Here is a 19,119-nt window from a genome sequence, read left to right on the forward strand (position 1 = left end):
CTTCCAAGGTGAGGAAGGAGCTGCAGAATCAGTGGGTTGTAGAAAAATGCAGGTTGGAAGGGACTGCAGGAGAGTATCCCACTGTAAGCGGGGTGGGAACATTCAGCACCGAGTGAGTTGCTCACTACTTGAGCTGGTTGGCCACCAAATCTCTGACACTGGCAAAATGAGGACTCAACAGAGACATTGAGGTGCTTTTTAAAGGCCATGGGATAGCGCTCAGTGATCCTAATGGGTGCAAGAAAGTGCCTTCATCAGCTCATCTGCAGGATGCAGGGTAAGGATGCCACTGTGGAATTCACTGTTAGCCACCTGCAATAGAGACCTTGCCACCTGATGCATCTCCCTGCACTGTACTCACAGTCAGTGGGGAGGAATGGGCATGCCTGCAGACTGGTCTCATTTTGGAGGAGTAAGAGTTGAATGTGGTCAGTGAATTGCACGATGGGTGGATGTCTGTAGCACGTTCGTTGTTGCTTTATGGTCCACAGTAAAAGACAAAATGACGGTGTGAGAAAACGTGCTACTGCTCGGTGTGCTGATGAAAAGCCATGAAATGAAAAATTGAGTAGAAAGTTCTTTTCTTCTTTCTCCCTGCTCCTGGCTGACCCACAGCTCCTGGGATGAGCCACTCTCCACCCCTGCCCACCCTCCAGGACCCCGCAGCCATGCCATCCCCCCGCATTGCAGGGAGGAAGCGAGGCCGGCCCCCGTTGCAGCCTGCACCCATCAAGGTGACCGTCCAAAGCCTATTCTCTGCACCCAGCGGGGCTCTGCCAGTCGTAAAGATCCCAAAGAAGAGAGGGAGGAAGCCCGGACACAAGGTAGATATGTGTTTTTCACACTCTTCTTCCCCTCCTGTTGTTTGTAATAAGTTTTGTCCTAGGATTTCAGGGGAAATGCAGGAAAGGAGGCAACTGTGCAAGTGCTGGGGGGAGAAAGAAAGAAGAGCCGCTTCCTCTTCCACCCTATTAAAAAAATAGAATGTTTCTAGTTTTGGGTTTTTTTTTTTAAACATGGCATATGAAAATACTGAGAAAGTATTGTTTACTTCAGTATTAAATTAAAACTTCAGGATGGAAACATCTGAATTGATTTACTTCAGTCACTTGCAGTTACCAATGCTGTTATCAGTGACGCTGGGTCACTTGTAGGCCCTTTGGATTAAAACTGTTCAATTCTGATGTAATAACACTGTGGAGATGTGGTGAAATGGAGCCCTGAGTTGTTTGCCAGATCTCACTCTGACCTTGTGCATGGTGTGTCAGCAGCCTGTCTGTCCATTTGCAATGGATCTGTAACGTGAAAAATAGATGTTGGTCGCACATTCTGCTCCACACCAATCACACCCCTCCTCCTGTGAGAAAGCCTTTTGCGCAACACCAGTCTGTGCACAGGAGAATCAGAGAGGAAGGCTCAGATTTGCCATGGTGCTGCCATGGCGTTGTGCTTTGGATCACAGTGTCAGGGCAGCTGGGCACCGCCATCGAGATGATGTTATTCCTTGGGGAGTGGCAGCTAGCAGCAAGAAATGCCATTACGATTTATGGCCCAGTGTTCTGAGGTCTGTACCCCGAGGTGTCTGGCCCCATGCTATTGTTTTACATTGCAGGATTTGTACACCACAGAAACATTTTCTGGCAGGAGCCTTTGCATGTAGTGCACTCAGCTGAAGCGAGATGCTCTGTCTGAGCATGAGTCAAAGATTGCCTTTTTGATGGGGAACTCGAGCTTGATTTAATTAGCTCACTAATTGTACAACTTTCAGATGCCATGAGATTTAAATGCATTTTTAAAAATGACTGTGGCCAAGTGGCAGGCAACCAAATTCTTTATAGCAACCAGATAGCCAAATTATTACAGAGCAGATGGAAAAATACTTCTGAATTTTTAGTGAACTAGGAATTTACAGCCTAGATTTAAATTTATTTTGACCAAGATGTGAATACCATACATTTTTAATCACATACTCTTTATAACCAGATGACCCATTGCTTGTTTTCATAGATATTAAAGCAAATGTCTGTGTCTTCCTTAACTGACATGTCACCATGCTTCACCTCAGAGCAAAGCCCTTTTCTCCACTCACCTGTTTATTCTTTTTTGCAGATTCAGTTATAAAATTTCACTAGCTCTTTTTCCAAAAATCATTTTGTACCTGATGCTGGCTATTTGCCAGAGAATCACAGAATCGCAGACTGCCTTGGGTGGGAAGGGACCTCAAAGCCCAGCCAGCCTCAACCCCTGCCGTGGACAGGGCTGCCAGCCTCCAGCTCAGCTGCCCGGGGCCCCATCCATCCTGGCCTTGAGAACCTCCACGATGGGGCACACACAAGCAATAAGACACTGTATTTTTCCTAAGCACAGAATTCTTCCCAGAATTCTAAATCTCATTAGCAAGAGATTGTCCAGCTGCCCCGCCTGGTAGTGGGAGGATCTGCCCCGCTCCTTGCACTGCCAGAGCAGTGCTGCTGCAGGGTGTGTGCGGTGCTAGAGGGCATCCAAGTAACAGGCAGCAGAACCCGGAGGGGGGAGGGCTGTATCTGGGAAATACCATTGCCTATCTCCCTGTTTTTGTATAGGATGGCAGAAATACCAGCTCTGCTGAGTGCTCCATGTGGGTGTTCAGGGCATATCAGAAACCCTAGGGCTCACCAGAGTCATCCCTGTCATGGTTGAATACTCAAATCAGCGCACAGCCTGCATCAACTAGATGAAAACCCACATGGTCTCTGCCTCTAATGCACAGTGACTTTGCCGAGCAGACATGCTTGTTTTCTCCCCAAGCTTCCTCTGGTCCCTTTTCCATGGTCAATAAGACCAGGGTTGTTGTTGTACAGTGTGTTCTAAAGCAGCCATTGTCTTTTTTCTCTTATGCTGTACTCAGTCAGTTTATGGCATTTGGTACTCAAAAGCTGCTTGAGAGCCTTACTGCAAGGAATTCCCAAAGTGCTTTGGCAGATTTGCTCTGTCTTCCCAATCTCTCTTTCTCTCTTTTTTACCATTTCTTTCACTTGCGTCTGCACATGCTCTCTACTGCCCAGCTCTCATTCAGCTGGCGGATTGGGTTTCTGATAGAGAAGAGTCAGTCCGAGAAAAGACACCTTTAATTTAAAGCACTTAGTGAGACACAGGGACAGCTGTGGGTTTTGGTACCCAGAAGGTATTTTAGCCATGTTCGCTACCATGCTGTCTCTTGTTATTAGGCATTGTTTAATTTTGATCAAATGAAGGCATAGTCTCTTCTACCCCTTATAAATATGGCATTTATCTGTACCCAAAGGCTGAAGAGCACGTACCGTTGCAATTAAATTTGCAGTAAACCTCTCACTACACCAACAGAATGTCAAGAAGGAGCTTGCAAGCTGCTGAGTGTTGGCAACACTTGCCTTCTCTTTCTTTGCTCTTGAACAGCAGCCTGCCTTGCCCCCAGCACCAGGTACCAGGTAGAAGAAGCTGCTGGGCACTGGCAAACCTCTGCCTCCACCAGCAACCTCTGCTTGAGGCCAGTGAGCTGTGAGCACAGGGACAAAGAGCTAGGGTGCAAGTGAAACAGCTGTTTTGTTTGTTTTGATGGATACCATCCCTGTACTAGCTACCATGCTACTGAAATCAAGAGAGACCCTAAAATCCTCTTATAGTGAAGCCCTTGCTGGGATAAGCCACTACCTGGGGAAGGGCCCAAAGTCCCTAAGATTTAAAAAAGTCCCTTTGGTGGTGGTAAGCCCAGCAACCGCCCCTCTCCCTTCCTCCATTTCCCGTTCTTACTGTCACACTAACATAGCAATGCTTGTTTTACATGGTTGCAACCATAAATCGTGGACAACATAAATCTTTATCCCAAATAACCTCTATTCTCCATCAGGACTACTGGAGGTTTTGGTCTGTAGCTAATGGTCTGGCTTCAGTTCTACCTAAAATACATGGTGATGTTGTGCTGTAAATTCACACTGTTTTTCTTCTCGGAGACAAGCTGTGGGTCATGAAGATTGCTGGGTGTAACTGCAACAGTTGTTATTTATTGCTGGGTAGTAGCACACTGTGGACGATGGTCTGAGCTTATTTACACAGGTGCCAACCCAAAGGAGCCTCATGGTGCTGCTGGATCCACAGAAGTTCTACACCCCCATAACCAAGAGCAGAATTTAGCCCTGAAGTATGATGTGGATAAAACACCCATGTCTCCCCTGTTGTGAATCACTGGGAATTATTTACACGCACATGAAACAGGTTGTAAAATGCCACTGCTCTGATTTGTTAGAGTGTTATGCCCAGTTTGCTCAGGTGTAAATAACTGCCCCATGGGTGGCATAATATTTGCATCCCATAGCTGGAAGTGTTGCTGCCTGCTGCAAATCAGCCCGGCTGTGGGCTCCTGCCTCCTGCCAGTGTAGAGCTCCCAGCCTGCGGCTGCAAATTGCTCCCAGGTGGGAGCTGCTGGGGAGGGACACATGCAGAGCGAAACTGGAATATCTGGTGTTTGTTTTTGTTACCCACACAATTGGCTTTTTTTGCAGCTGAAGTCTCGTGTCCTGATGACTCCCCTACCAATTTCTCCACCAAGAAGCACGCCAGAGCCTGATGTGAGTTCAATTCCACAGGACGCAGCCACTGTCCCCAAATCAACCACCCCACAGGCTCTTACAGGTATGTAAACTGAAGCATGCTGCAGCAAGGGGCTGAACAGATCCCACAACTGGCAGCCGGCTTCTGTGCTTTCCAGAGCAGGCACAGTTCATGAAAATGGGACTTCCAGATCAGACTGTAGGACTATGCTTTGACAGTGCCAGGTATGGCAGAGACTTTGGGCCCATTCTTCTTGAAATGCAGGCATCAGCATCCTATGATCACAACATTTTATGGTCCCCATCATCCGTGTCACAATGACCACACCCAAAACCATGTGAGCAGGGAGTATCTCTTGCCTCTATGGGAAGAGAAAGACAAAGAGGGAGTTAACCAGCACCTAGACCCCAATGACTCACAGCAACAGCACACCTGGTCATTTCTGATGGTAGTCTTACTCCTTTTTGCTTACTTATCAGAGCAGAAGGAACATAGGTCAATGCCTTAAACTGCTGTAAATGAGAAGAAAATCAACAAGACAGTAGATATACCCAGAGATTTCAGCAGAGAAATGGATTAGATAACATTAGGTTCTAAACTAAACATATAAATCCCATTATTTCTTAGCTGGGATGCACAGAGGAGAAGTTTTCCATCTGCTCTTGTAGCAAAATGATACTAAGCATTGTGACGACAATAATATATTTTATTCTCATTTATCCTGTCACACATGAAGGCTGCAGAGCGCCAAGCAGCATCTCACATTCTGCTGCACTGCAAGATGTGGCTGGTGCGTGAAGGCTCCAGCCAGAGCAGGGATGAAGGGACAGAGGCAGGCCCAAGCTAGCAAAACCGGTGAGGCTTGGCACCTGGTGAGATTCACCTGACAGCATCCTGCAACCCATACATGCTGCTGCTGTCCCTGGGTGCACTGTGCCTTGGCTTGCTTGGCGCTTTGAAGGTGCACGATGCCATGTAACAATAATTACAATGGCTATTATGGTCCTGTTTACCCAGGATATACTGCTTGAGCCCCTTCTGCGGCTGGGTGAGGGATGTGGTGGCAGTGTGTGCTATGACAGTCGCACTAGATTTTCATTATAGCGATGCAAACTGTAAATTATTTCCAACTTTACGCAGCTGTCATCATGTCCTCCGCATTGCTTGATGTTTTTTTGTCACATATCTGATTTCTGTCAGAGGATAATGTTATATTGTCTGAGAGATGACAGCTCCAGTGCACTCAGCCAGCTATTATAATACATCTCACTTTAGCCTGACTTCAGGCTGTGTCTCGGTCGCCTGTAGTTACCACAGCACCAGTCTGTGCCTCTGAGATGTCGTTAGCCTCAGCCAGGCTTAAAGGTGCTTACACAAGCATAGGGAGAACACTGATTTTTTGGCTATTGCAAGCAAGTCTGACGGCACAGAAAAACTTCCTGCTCCACCTCGTGGAATGTACCCACATCCCTTGCAGATGTGCCTTTGTGATCCCCATGGGCTTGGCGCTGCAGGCAATAACTGTCCCGTTGGTGTGGTGCAGCATGCAGGACAAGGGGGGTCAGAAAGGATTGGACGTGGAGGGTCAAGAACCTCCCACAGCCCATGGTGTAGCACTGCAGCACAGCATAGCCCCCTGAAATCACCTTCCAGAAGCCAAAGCTTGAGCCAAAGTCTCATAAAACTAAGATCAGAGCAATGTTTCTCAAAAGGCATCTCCATAAACCAGCCCAAAAAACACACAGAAAGAAAAAAAACCAAACAAAATGCCTCAAGGTAGAGTTTAGCTGTTGCTGAAACACCTTGGCTCAGTACTATCCTTCACCCCCTGGGCCCCTGTTCTTCTCACCAGCTGGGTGCATGGACAGTCTGCAAAGCCCAAACCCTAGGCACATACAGGTCATTTGTGGGAACTCAAAGACCTCAGCTTGTCCTTGTCTGTGACTATGAGCAAAGGCCCAAGCTTCACTAACTTCACTTTGGCAATGGGTAATTAGCAGAGGGAAGCCTGACTGTATCATCACAAATGGCATTGATTCATGAATGAAAGAGCTCATGAAATTAATAGAAATACATAAAGCTAGCATTTGCTGGGTGCTCTGAGGGCCTTTTTGTAATAACCATGTTGAGATTTTGTGCCCACAGTCTGCATTTACATCAACAAACAAGCTAATCTGGGGCCGTACCTCGACCAAAAGAAAGTGCAGCAACTGCCAGAGCACTTTGGGCCTGAGAGACCTTCCTCAGTCCTGCAGCAGGCTGTTCAGGCTTGCATCGACTGTGCGCTTCAGCAAAAGACTGTCTTCTCACTCATCAAGCAAGGCTATGGAGGAGAGATGGTGTCAGGTATGGCATTTTTGTGCAGGGGTGGGAGGCCAGTAACAAGTGGAGTACCCCAGGGGTTGGTACTGGGTTCAGTCATTTAACAACTCCATGAACGCTCTGGATGACAGAGTAGAGAGCCTCCCCAGTAAATTTACAGATGGCACCAAACTCAGCTGGAGGCTATGCTGCCACCCAGAGGTATCCCAACAGCACAGAGAGGGGCTGACAGGATCATCTGGGAGTTCAGCAAGGAGAAGTGCGAGGCTGCACCTGGGGAGGAACAGCCCCAGGCACCAGGACATCTAGCTGGAAAGCAGCACCAAGATGCTGAAGGGACTGGGGCACCTCTGCTGTGAGGAGAGGCTGAGAGAGCTGGGCCTACTCAGCATGGAGAAGAGGAGGCTCAGGGGGATCTCATCAATACCTGTAAATACCTGGGGGGAAGGTGCAAAGATCACATAGCTTGGTTCTTTTCAGTGGTGTCCAGTGCCAAGACAAGAACCAGTGGGCACAAACTGGAGCACAGGAGGCTCTCTCTAAGCACCAGACAGCAGTGCTGTGCTGTGCAAGTGATGGAGTGCTGGCACAAGCTGCCTAGAGTCTGTAGGATCTCTTCCTCAGGTGTCTATAAAGCCACCTGGACATGGGATTGGGTGCCCTGCTGGGCTGTCCAAACTCAAGCAGGGATTGGACCAGACAGATGCAGAGGTACCTGCCAACCTCAGCAATCTTGTAGTGCTGTGGGTTGTGAACAACTGGAAAACACTTGAAGCCTTATCATGATCCCTAACATTGCCTGTCCTAGCTGTCCCGTTTACATGAACAGAGTGGCAAGCAGCTTTGAACATCACTTCTGCTTGTGTAAAATGAACTGCTGCACCAGTGTCAATATGATGAAAGGGAGATGTGCTTGTAAGGAGTGTTGCAGCAGTAACTGAGAGTAGGAGCAGGGGTAGCTTCAGAGCTCACTGCTCATTGCTCAAGCTACAACTGTAGCTGAGCTTTTCATGCAGTTGTACAATGAAGAGCAGCTCTGGAACCCTGTGTGGGGTTCACATGTTGCTCTGAAGGAGAGTGCACAGGGTTCAGCTTTTGATGTGTCCAACTGCAGGCCCAGAGCTGAACTTGCTCTCAGCTGCAGGAACTGCAGAAGTCCTGCAGCAGCCTCCAATGGAGCATCTCTAAATAAATACATCAGAGAGAAACAGAGATCAGAGGGAATTTCCCAGGAGCTTCTCATGTTTCCAGAGTGACACTTCTCACTGTGTCTGGATGACCTCTCCTGTCCCATGCTGAGGCCTTGGCCTGTCTCTCAGACTGAACAGGGAATTATTTTTAATCACTTCAGGAGATTTGTGCCACAACGTTGTCTTGGCACATGAGGGTACTGTGGAAATGAAATGATGGGAGTGTGGGAACAGTGCTCTTCAGAGCTTCAGAGAGCTGCAGCTGAGTCAAGCCAAGCACTGTGAACCCCAGAAGTTGTAGCACTTGTACAGGGACCATGCACTGTGTGGAACAGGACGTCACTGCTGCTTCATTCCCACTTCTCTGATTCTCCTATGTGCTCTCTAACTACAGGTGTGCCTTTTCTAAGAGACTTTGGAAGTATGCTAAGAATGACACAAATTTGGACAAAAACACATGAAACTGGAGTAACTTAGTGCAAAACTCCATTGTTTTTTCCTGGCTCTGTGCTGCATGATTTTCATTGCAAGCAGAAAGGTCACATTTTCAACGAGCCTGACAAATGCTCTGTTCTCAATTCCTCTGAGCTGTCCTGGCTTCATGTACCTGAGTTAAAGTCACCTGGCCAACATTGTCCCAAACCTCTCGCCTGTTCTGGACACCCAGGAGAGATGATGGCCCACTGGTCATGGTGGAGCTCTGAGACTGCAGCTCTCTCCCATCCCAGCAGCAGCACAGGCAGTCATCACCTTTCTATGGCTCAGCTCATGACTGCTCAGTCAGATGTGGACTGCAATCCCGTATGGTAGCTCAGGTCTGCAGGAATCTTGGAAGCTATTCTGAAGATAATGAGCCTAAGACTGAAAACTAGACTTATTAGTAGTGACTCAAGGATGGAGGACTAGAGAAAGCCTTCTGGGTGGTGAAGTTCAGGCAGACATATCACATAGTCCTCGCTGCAAACTTGTTGGCACTTGAATGTGTCCTGCTACAAGTGGTCCTCTGGGTCTGCTGTGACCCTTCCACCTCTCTGGGGGCTAGGACCTGTGCACTCTTTGAATTCTGGCTAAATATTCCTTTGACAGCTCCACCCAGGAATTTTAATCTCTTTGCTCTCACCTTTGAGTCCCACTTTGATTTATATCTCGAGAGTGGTTCTCATCCTACTCACCAGATCACTTCAGGTTTCACCAGGACTTGACAATCCCTCTTCTATCCCGGAATGTTTTGCGCAACATCTCCTGGAAATCTATTTGTCTTTTTCATTGATGTGTCAGCTGGGTGGTTCATGGGAATCTCTGGTGAGCTTGTCCCATCTTTTCTCCTCTGATCAGATCTCAGCTTCTCAGAATGAATGAACGAATAAATAGATAGATAGATAGATAGATAGATAGATAGATAGATAGATAGATAGCCTTTATTCTTAGTATTGTATGTCCAGCCAATTTTATTATTGCAATTGTCAAGATCAGGCAGTCCTTTCTGTGTGAGATCTCTGTCCTCTTCTCCATTGAAGATGCTTTCCAGCATCAGCATCAGCAGCAGGTTCTTGTGCCAGTGTTGACCAATGCCCTTTTCTCTTGAGCACAAGAGCTGTCCTGCTGGCAGAGGAGTCTTCTTACTCACCTTTCACACATAGTGATTTCCACTTTAATGAAAGATTTCTCATGGATTAACGAATACCAGATAGACCACCACCACCCCTCCCTTGCCTATAGGTATAGTTATGCCACTAAGTAAAGATTCCTGATTTAGTCAGGCAGACCACTCCTCAGTAGAACCCTGGTACCTTTTATTCTGTTCACAGCCACATCTTTAATTCTCATCTTTTCATTTTCTTTAGAACTTTGAGAATTGCATTGTAATTGCCTACTTTTGATCATATAGAGCAGTTTTCAGTTGGATGCCTCTCTCAGATATCCTTGCACTGCCATTCATGCCAGGCTGCATTTTTCAGTGTTCCCAGGGAAAAGTGATCTGGGTCACAAGAATTCAGGTCTTTAAGCTCTTCTAGTCTGTTTTGGACTTCAGGTGGGGTGACTGGGTAAAATACTTTGAGACATGCAGACAAATATTAGTGTGAAATCTTCCCTGCTCCCAAATGATAAACATCCATACCTTGCTGGGTATTGAACTGCTCTTGTTTCCTTTCCAGTCTCAGCATTTTTTGAGGGGAAGCAGCACTTCCTGAACCTGCTGGCAGTGAACAGCATTGGGTATGTACTGCGCTTCCTGAAGAAGTTGTGCCGCAGCCTCCTGTGTGAGCACCTCTTCAGCAACCAGCCCTTCCAGCAGTACGGCACCATGTCAGAAAGTGTGGAAGTGTACGAGGACAGACGTATCGAGGCAGGTAGGCTGCCCTGTCAATGTGTGCTCCGGGTTTAATAGTGCTGAAGAGATGGTTAGATATGCTAGAGGTATGCTAGAGCAGTGCAGATCCCTGGGAGATCTTTCCAGAGGAAAGCAGCACACAGATCTACAGTGTCTTTCCTCGTGGCTGTTGAGGAAGTTCTCAGCTGAGAACCACTGTGTTGAGAAGCCTCAACATTGACAGGGACAATTTTATGATTGTTTTATGCCTCCTTAATCTCTCTTTCTGAGGAAACAAGGATTGTGTATCTCCGCTGTCCCTGTTTCTACCGGTTTTCTCCCATGAATTCTGGCCTCCTCAACCGTATCTGGCCCTGGGGTAGAAGTCTCAAAGGAATTGAAAGAGAGGTGCAAAGTTATGGTTTCACTAGCAGGACCACCCCAACTTAAATTATTTTGCTGCCTTTCATTAACAGTGATATGAGTGCCAAGGGAACAGACTCTCTCTTATGCACTCAATGACATGTTTTCATGTCTACAATGAGAGAAAGGTGTTTTCATGTCCGCAACTGCATTCCACAAATTTCTTGTTTGCAGGAATAATTGAAGGGTGTAATTTGCACACTAAAGCTGAGAGGGGGGTGTGCACACGGGGCACAAACATTCCTATGTGGAGAAATCCAGCTGCTACTCTTAAGTATAATGGAGGAAAAGAAGGAGCCAATACTGAAAAGCAATATAATTTTCCTCCGAAATAAGGCATTTGCAGCAATCTGAATGTTTCTGAGGGGTGAAGGGATTTCGGTAGAACAGAGAGCAGCTCAGGAGGCCTTGCATTTGTCTTTGCATTTGCATTTACATTTACATTTGCATTTGCTTTTGCTTTTGCATGGTGAGGCTGTATGTGATGAAAGGCTTCAGTTTCTGCCATGGCTGACACACCCTGAACATCTCCCACTCCACCATTTCACTGCAGAAGTGAGTGCTGAGATATGAGTGCTGAGAGCTGGGTTCTGCCATCACACATGCTTCACAGCTTATCCCAGCCTGGCTGCTACCCACTTTTGACTCCAACAGGTTATCATTAGCAGTGTTGCATTATTGGTTGCAAGGTGTGGAAATTGTGGCAATGGACCCCAGGAGATAGACTCCGAGGCTGCTTTTGTTGCAGGCAGATAAATAATATTCCTATTCATAATGAAAGGCTATATTCAATAGCACTGGAGCTTGAGCCTCTGAGTCTCTGTGTGGTGTTGCATTGCCTAAATCTCCTTCCTTCCTCCCTCGAAGCCAGAATTTCTCTGCAGCGAGGTCAGCACAGAGGCCCCTCTGCTTCACCGAGCCGGGACAGGTGTTCTCTGCAGTCGTGATAATGAAGGACAATGGGAGGCCTTTGTGCAGACAGGTCTGAGAGAGCCTCAATTGGGACAGATCTTGCATGAAAGGTGCAGGGCCATAATAAAGCACCACGGGAAACCATGCAAAGCAGCTCCATTTTTCATTGTGTCTGATTTTCAGCTCATAATCGAGATGTTCTTGTCTTTAAAACCATGCGCCTTTCAGCCTCTGTGTGCCAATGAATTTAACACATGTATCGACTTCGGTGCGGTTACTCTTGATTTACACTGGCAGATGTGAAAGGCGAGGCCTGCATCGTGTCCAGTCATATTAATCCACTTACACCATACAGGAGCCACCTTTTAACCTTGCCCTGCAGCACGTGCCCCTGAGCCATTACTCACCTGTGCTTGCAGCCAGCTGCCAGATGTTAATGGCTCACGTGGGCCAGGTGGGATTTGTTGATGCATGTGTATATCACTTATAGTGATGTTGACATGCCTCAGAGATAGCACCCACAGCCTGTGTGTGCAGTCAGCCCTGCTGACACAGCATCACCCTCCTGAGCTTGAGTTAATAACGCCTCTTGCAACCCATGCCTGGTCTCCCTCCCACAGTCGCAGAATCACAGAATCATTAAGGTTGGAAGAGACCACTAAGATCATCTAGTCCAAAAGTCAGCCCATCCCCACTGTGCATACTAATTGTATCCCTCAGCTGGCATCTACACGGCTCTTGAACACCTCCAGGGACTGTGACTCCATCACATCCCTGGGCAGCCTGTGCCAATGCCTCACCTCTCTGATAAGAAATTTTTCCTAATATCCAACCTGAGTCAGTGGCTTGGCACACCTGGGAACAAACCCACCCTGCTGCTCTGTCTTCTAAATGGTATTGTCAGCTGCGAGATGATGTGGATCTGTGAGAACAATTGGTGGGAAACAGCTATGGTAGTGCCCCAGGTTTTTGTCCAGGAAATCCCCAGCCTCGGATCTGCATCATAGTGAAGCTTGAGATGTCACCTGTCCCCATGGCAAGTGGGTTCAAAGCACCTCAGACCTGCACCCTAAAATTTTCCATAGAAAAGTAGTGAATTTTCAGCTAAAAAAAGACAAAATCTCATTTAACTCTGCAAATAATTCTTCAAGTGTGCTGGGGCAATGTGCATGAGAAGCCTGTGGGGCAGGGATCTTGTTCAGTGCTCCCATTCACACCCTCTGCAGTCAGCAGGTAGAGACACTGTGCTACATCACCAACATTTTGTGTCAGAAGGTGGACCCGTTCTGTGTACACATACTGAAAAGATGGTCTGACAAATGCTATATGCACTGTGAGAGCATGAGCAGCAGGCAGGGCACCAGGCATTCAGGAGCTGGGTTTACCAGAGACTTTCCCACTGATTGCATGGGCAAGGCATCCTTCTTTGCTGTGCCTTTATCGGAGCATCTGTCCAACAACAGCAGCAGTTCTTGTCGCCATGTGCAAAGCCCTTCTAGCAGTTTAACAACTGCTAGAAGAAAAAGAATAACATGATAGAAAACTACATATTATTACAATCAATATTGACTGTTCAAAGCACCAAATAAATAGCAGCTCAGAAATTTCAAGCCCTCAGAGGACAAGAAAAATGTTGTCTTTCCCCTTTCAAGTACTGTGGCTTGTTTAATCTTGTCTCGTTCCACTCTATGAGGGATGGTAGTTCTGGCTTCACAGCACATGCAGAATAAATGGCTTTTACGGCTATCAGTAGCTTTGGATCTCTTCAGCATTTAATTACCTGCAAAGGCCATTTATTGCCTCATATATTCCTCTGGCATGAACATTATCCCTTAAACAATAAATAAAATACTAAGGTCAGACTTAAGGAAGGAAGCACAAACCATCCAGCCATGGTGAAATCTCAAATTTAATATTGGCTCTTCCTCCAGCAGCCAGCCAAGGGCAAGTCTTCTTTCTCCTGGCTGTTGTACCTCCACAGATAGGGAATCATAGAAAAAAATCACTAACGTTGGAAAAGACCCCTAAAATCATCTAGTCCTACTATCAGCACATCATCACCAGCCCACTAATCCATGGGTGCCAACCTTTTGGCTTGCCTGGGCCACACTGAACAAACAGAAGTTGTCTTGGAACACATATAAGATATATGTTAATGAATATAAGTAAAGAAACTATTTTTAATGTATTTTTTTTAACTGAAACATAAAAAAGCAGAGAGCACCAAAACCACAAACCTAGTGAGATACTTGATCTTGCTTTTGTGAAATTAGTGAGTCAATGTCTGGTTTGATGGCAGTGGCTGCAATTCTTTCTAAGTTCTCAAAGTGTTTGTCAGAGAGTTTTTACGCAATGCTACTCTTCCTGTACTTCATCCTTGACAGTAATTGTTCACAAAAGTTCGTACTGCCAAAAAGTTACAATGTGAATATGGCATGATTGTGAAGTGAGGCATGCTTTTCTCTAGTAAGATAGGGCTTATAAAACCCTAGGAAAGAGATATGACCAAATTTTTCTTTGAGTTGGATGTTTGATTACAACTCTATATATTCCATTTGAAAATTCACAGGTAATGTATTTATATTGACTGAAAATGGAGTTGCAAATGTACCAAAACATGGATGATTTTTTTAAAATCTTGAGACCTATTCTCAAATTCTTTTATCAAAATGGAAAGCACAGCTTCAGATCTGTCACTGTTCACAGGACTGGGTTTAGCCAATATATCAAAATGCATAAAATTATTTGCCACAACTTGAGATCGTCATAACTTAAGTTTCATTTCAAATGCTCTTTTGGTTTGAAACGTAGCACAAATAAGTTGATTTTCAACTTCAAGATGCAGGTTTAACTTTATTTAAATGAGTGATCATATCACAGAATCATAGAATCGAAGAATGGTCTGAGTTAGAAGGCACCTTTCCACCAAAAATGCTGTACCTGTGAGCCATTTTTAATCTTCACATTCTGGCACAAATTTTACTTTTGATTCCATAAAGTACATGATTTCATTTCACAAATCATAACAACTTTTCAGCATTTTATCTCAACTTAGCCACCTTCCTTCAGAAAAGTAAATGACATCCCCATAATCAGCATCCACACTTGTAAGGAACTCCTGGAATTGGTGATGATTCAGTCTCTTGAACTTTAATAAATTGACAGTTTTGATGACAATTTGCATGAAATTATCCATTTTTAAGACTTTCACAAATAATTTTTCTCGATGTGCAATGCAGTGATATTTCATCAAATGCGAGTTGCCGGTGGCAATTGCATCATCTTGTATTAATTTTATAAGTCCTTCTTTTTTTACCAACAATCACTGGAGTGCCATCACTAGCCATATCAGATATGATGACAAAAGGCAAAACAAAATTGCTTTAATGTATTTTTTTTACTGCTGCAAAAAAATAAAGAGATTTAGTTGTGTCTGTCAATGGCATCAAAGAAGCCGTTTCTTCATTTCTTCTTGAGTATGGAGTTAGGATATGAAGTGGAATTTAAAGAAAGGGAAAATCATGTCTTTTACTGTATTGAAAGGTATGCATAAGGCATGTGGATAAAATGATGGGCATAACTGCATGAAGCATAATGAATGAGGTGATATCACAGAAAAAGTACTGCTGGGCACAAGCACTGAATTCAAGCCTTACATGCTCCATCACATAGAAGAAGCAAAGACACCTTTTGAGAGTCCAGTTCTAATCAGATAAAATGTGATTGCGACTTGGTTTTAGCTTCAGGTGCATCTTTAGCTATGTTTTAGATGCAGAGCTGTATTATTCTTTCAGGAGATATCTGAAGTTAGGAGTGCAATCCTTGATCTAAAAGGTTTAAGTGGAGGTTGTTGAAACAGGAATTTCCATTATTAAACTTCTAAAATATTGATACAAATATCTGTTATCCATCATGTCCATATCTGATGCAGTCAGACTGACAGGCATCACTACATCACTACAGGCAATAGTGACAAAAGCTCCACCCATCCCAGCATAGAGTGCATTACCAGTGGCACACACCCGATTTCTCATTGCTCCTGAGAGGATAAGGATTATCCTCAAGATCATGACTTTGTGTTAGTTCAGGCTGTTCCTTGTGTTCCATGACTGCAGACAACATGAAGGGCATTGTGTGCTGTGGGTTCCCTCACTCCCAGGGCTGCTCGCATTGGGGCAGGTTGACATCCCTGGGGAGAGAACAGAGCAGAGGAGAAGGAGGACAAGGGGGCTTTGTGCCTAAGCTGTTTTCATTGGACGGGTTCTATGGCAGATTTTCATTTTATTTTTCAAAGAGCCTACTGAATTTTGCTTGGATGTTCTTCAGCTTTTCAGCTCAGTTTTTCTCCCATGTTGCCCTCTTTTTTTAACCCGTTAGATTAAAAGCTTAAAAGGCTCTTCTTCCTTTATCTGTCTTCATTTATTTTCTGTTTCAGTCTTTCCTTTTCCATTTTGCTAACAAATAAATGGAAACCTCCATACAACTGCATTTCCAGTCCCATGAAAATAAACCACCCAATTTTTCTTAAGATTTGTTGGGCTCGGTTCTCTCCCCTCAGTGGTACTCCCCAGGAATTATTTGTTAGCAGTAATTATACAGAGTACATCAAAGTGCCTTTCAGAGAGTAATAATATTCAGCATCTGCTTGAAGAACATTCATCTGTCGGCAAAATGAATGCAGAACAGGAGATTAAAGCTAGTGAGGGAAAATCTGCAGCAAAATGCAGGGGGACACACAGTTGGGTGTTGGTGTTCAGATGGTGCAGGCTGTGGGCAGCAGTGAGAAAGGGAAGATGCAAGGTGATGGGCAGCACAGGTGGGAGATGGGCAAGGGAATGAATCTCCACCTCACTGAAAAAAATGCAAATCTGGGTTGGGAAATCACAAAGCATGTAATGCTTATGGTGGGCTTCTCTATGGATTGGTGAAGGAGAAGCAAGGCATTAGGTCCAAGCCATGTTGTGTTCATATCACAGAAAAAAAAAAAAAAAATCAGAAATACCAGAAAGTCCATCTGAGTATTAGGCAGAGAGAAATGAAGTGCAGACTTCATGAAATATCTTATACCTGTGTATAGGCACATACCCATGTCTGTGTGTGCCCATGGGTCTGTACCCATGCTCTGTGTGTGCTCCACCTGATCACTGAATGAGTTTATCAGTTATTAACAGGCAAACACAGCTTGTTTTGCAGTTGCTATGCTTTGCTGTAGACACCTCATGTAATGTGTCTCAAATAATTTGTTTTTCATAGAAAAGCATTGCTGTTAAATATTTGAAGTCAGTATAGTGCAGGGAGATTCATCATGGTGATAACAACAGAAATGCATTCAGCACTTTATCTGTAGAGAATGCCAGTACATAATGTGCTGCAATTTCCAAATAACACAGTTGTTTTCATACAATCTATTCTACACACAGCTTTTTGTGACTTTTATCAGTGCTGATTAATAAGCATAAAGGCTACACTTGAAAATACGTGGATAGAAAAGAAAAGCACCTGAGTGCTGCTGGAGGCTGGAGGCAGAATAGGTGGATGGCAGCCTCCTGTCTTTCTCTGCCTACGCAGAATATTGCTACACTCATAAGGCACAGAATGTTGCAACTCTGAGAAATCCCTCTTTTCATGATGTGTGGCTTGGTGTAACATAAAGGCGAGGGAGACGGAGTCTGAAATCAGGAGGAAGAGATGAAGGGAACACTTTGCTAAAGGCTGAGTCCATATATCACTGAATTCACCTTCACTCATGGGTATTCAGTACTTAAGCAATTTGCCTGCACTGTGAGATAGAGCTAACGTTTCCTTTGCAACACAAGATGTTTATTCTGTCATCCCCAAGTATTTAAAAAAAAATCATCTCTAGGTGATTTATACACACTAGCACCTTTTATTATCAAATCTAATTTATTTGTCAGCAGCTAGCTTGCAAATTTACTCTCCCTTTTTACTCACTTCGGACAATAAAGCCGTGTAGATCCGTTCCCAGCCAGTTTCATTTCCTGGTTCTACTGCATTAAACACGATGCAGCTCTCATCTGCACTGCAAACACCCAGGGGAAAATGGAAAAAAAAAATCATCTATGCTGAAGTCTTGTAAGCAGGGCAACATTGCGTTTTGCAAAATTCTCTAAAATATTTAGATCCTGATGCTAGCTGACTGGCAGCTTCTCCCTGAAGAATTTTGCATTTCAATGGGCAGTGAGGGTGCAGCAAGGTGATGCATGGTGCAGCAAAACCTCAGACTGAGCCCTTGAAAACTCATGGCAGCTTTCATCTCCGTGTTGTGACCATGGTTTCTCTGTTCACAGTACGTATAACCAGTCGGATGAGGCTTATGTATACCTTCATGTTGTGACTGATGAATAGCCCCCTTCCTTCCCTTGTGGGTGCAGTGTGTGAACTGTGTGCTCCTATAACTGAGGCACAGTTACCCTGTAGTGCTTGTGCACTGTCAAAGCACCTGCTAAGGGGTGACGGCATATTCTCATTCTACTGCATGTCTGAACAGCCAATGGAGCTAAAAGGAAAGGGCTGTGCTGTTATCCCAGAGTAAATCACAGCAGGATGACCAGAAAAGCCTTAATCCATCACAAGAAGCTCTTATCTGCAGATGGAGGCAAGTAGGCTCAAGCTACGCAGCAGATAAGGAGCATGGTCTTTTTCTGACAGGGTGAAAATATGTGAGGCTGCTTGGCAGGCACAGGAAAAGATATCTTTTTAATCTTTAAAGAGCTGATGTTAAAACAGAAGATAGCAGCTCAGAACCAAGGCATATCTTCACAGTGTTTAATACTGTTTACAACTCTGCTCTCTCCCTCTCTACCTTGCTCCAGATGGAGCTGATGGCTAAACTCACCTGGAGTGTTTTTTTCTCTGCATTTCTGCATTTGTTTTCTCTGTTTTTCACACTTTACTTGCCATTACATGAAGGCTGAGATGTGGGTTTCTAACCCTTGCTAACTGAAGCTCATTAGATAAAAATATGGGAAATCCTCCATGAAGAAGACTGCTTACATGGATCCAAAGTGTTGGTCACTTGTGCCAAGTGTTGTAGCTAAAGAAAAAAAGACAGGAGTTCATAGTGTGGTGAAAAAGTTGTACAGGCCATAAGGCTGTGCTTCCACCAGTCTCAGCAAGAGGAAAAGAAATGCAGATATTCAGAATCTGTAGATGAGAAACAGAGTTCTTTCTCTGGAGAAACAGTGGAGTGAGATACCCACTTCTTGGCAGAGGGAAATCAGTAAGCTAAAGAGAAGGGTGGAAACAAAATTCATGATGCTGGCCAGTGGGACTCTGCACAAAGCTGTCCTTTCTTGCTTCCCACCAGCACCAGTGTGCAGGGAGCTGGAGCCAGGACTGGGGCATACAAAATTCAGGGGAAAGCCAAAATGTATG

At 45.0% G+C, this 19,119-nt stretch overlaps 1 protein-coding gene across 1 annotated transcript in view; it reads left to right on the forward strand.

Annotated features, from left to right (window-relative positions):
- Positions 1-668: 668 nt before the first annotated feature.
- Positions 669-19,119, forward strand: part of SCML4 (Scm polycomb group protein like 4) — a gene marked incomplete at both ends in the record, with an annotated part of 35,616 nt that continues 17,165 nt past the window's right edge. The window contains 4 exons of the mRNA XM_079550541.1: positions 669-824; positions 4,518-4,647; positions 6,712-6,912; positions 10,235-10,429. Coding sequence (XP_079406667.1) covers positions 669-824; positions 4,518-4,647; positions 6,712-6,912; positions 10,235-10,429 — 682 coding nt within the window. The remainder of the gene's footprint in view (positions 825-4,517; positions 4,648-6,711; positions 6,913-10,234; positions 10,430-19,119) is intronic.

The sequence above is a fragment of the Tetrao urogallus genome (genome assembly GCF_951394365.1).
Source record: "Tetrao urogallus genome assembly, chromosome: 2".
Lineage (NCBI taxonomy): Eukaryota > Metazoa > Chordata > Aves > Galliformes > Phasianidae > Tetrao > Tetrao urogallus.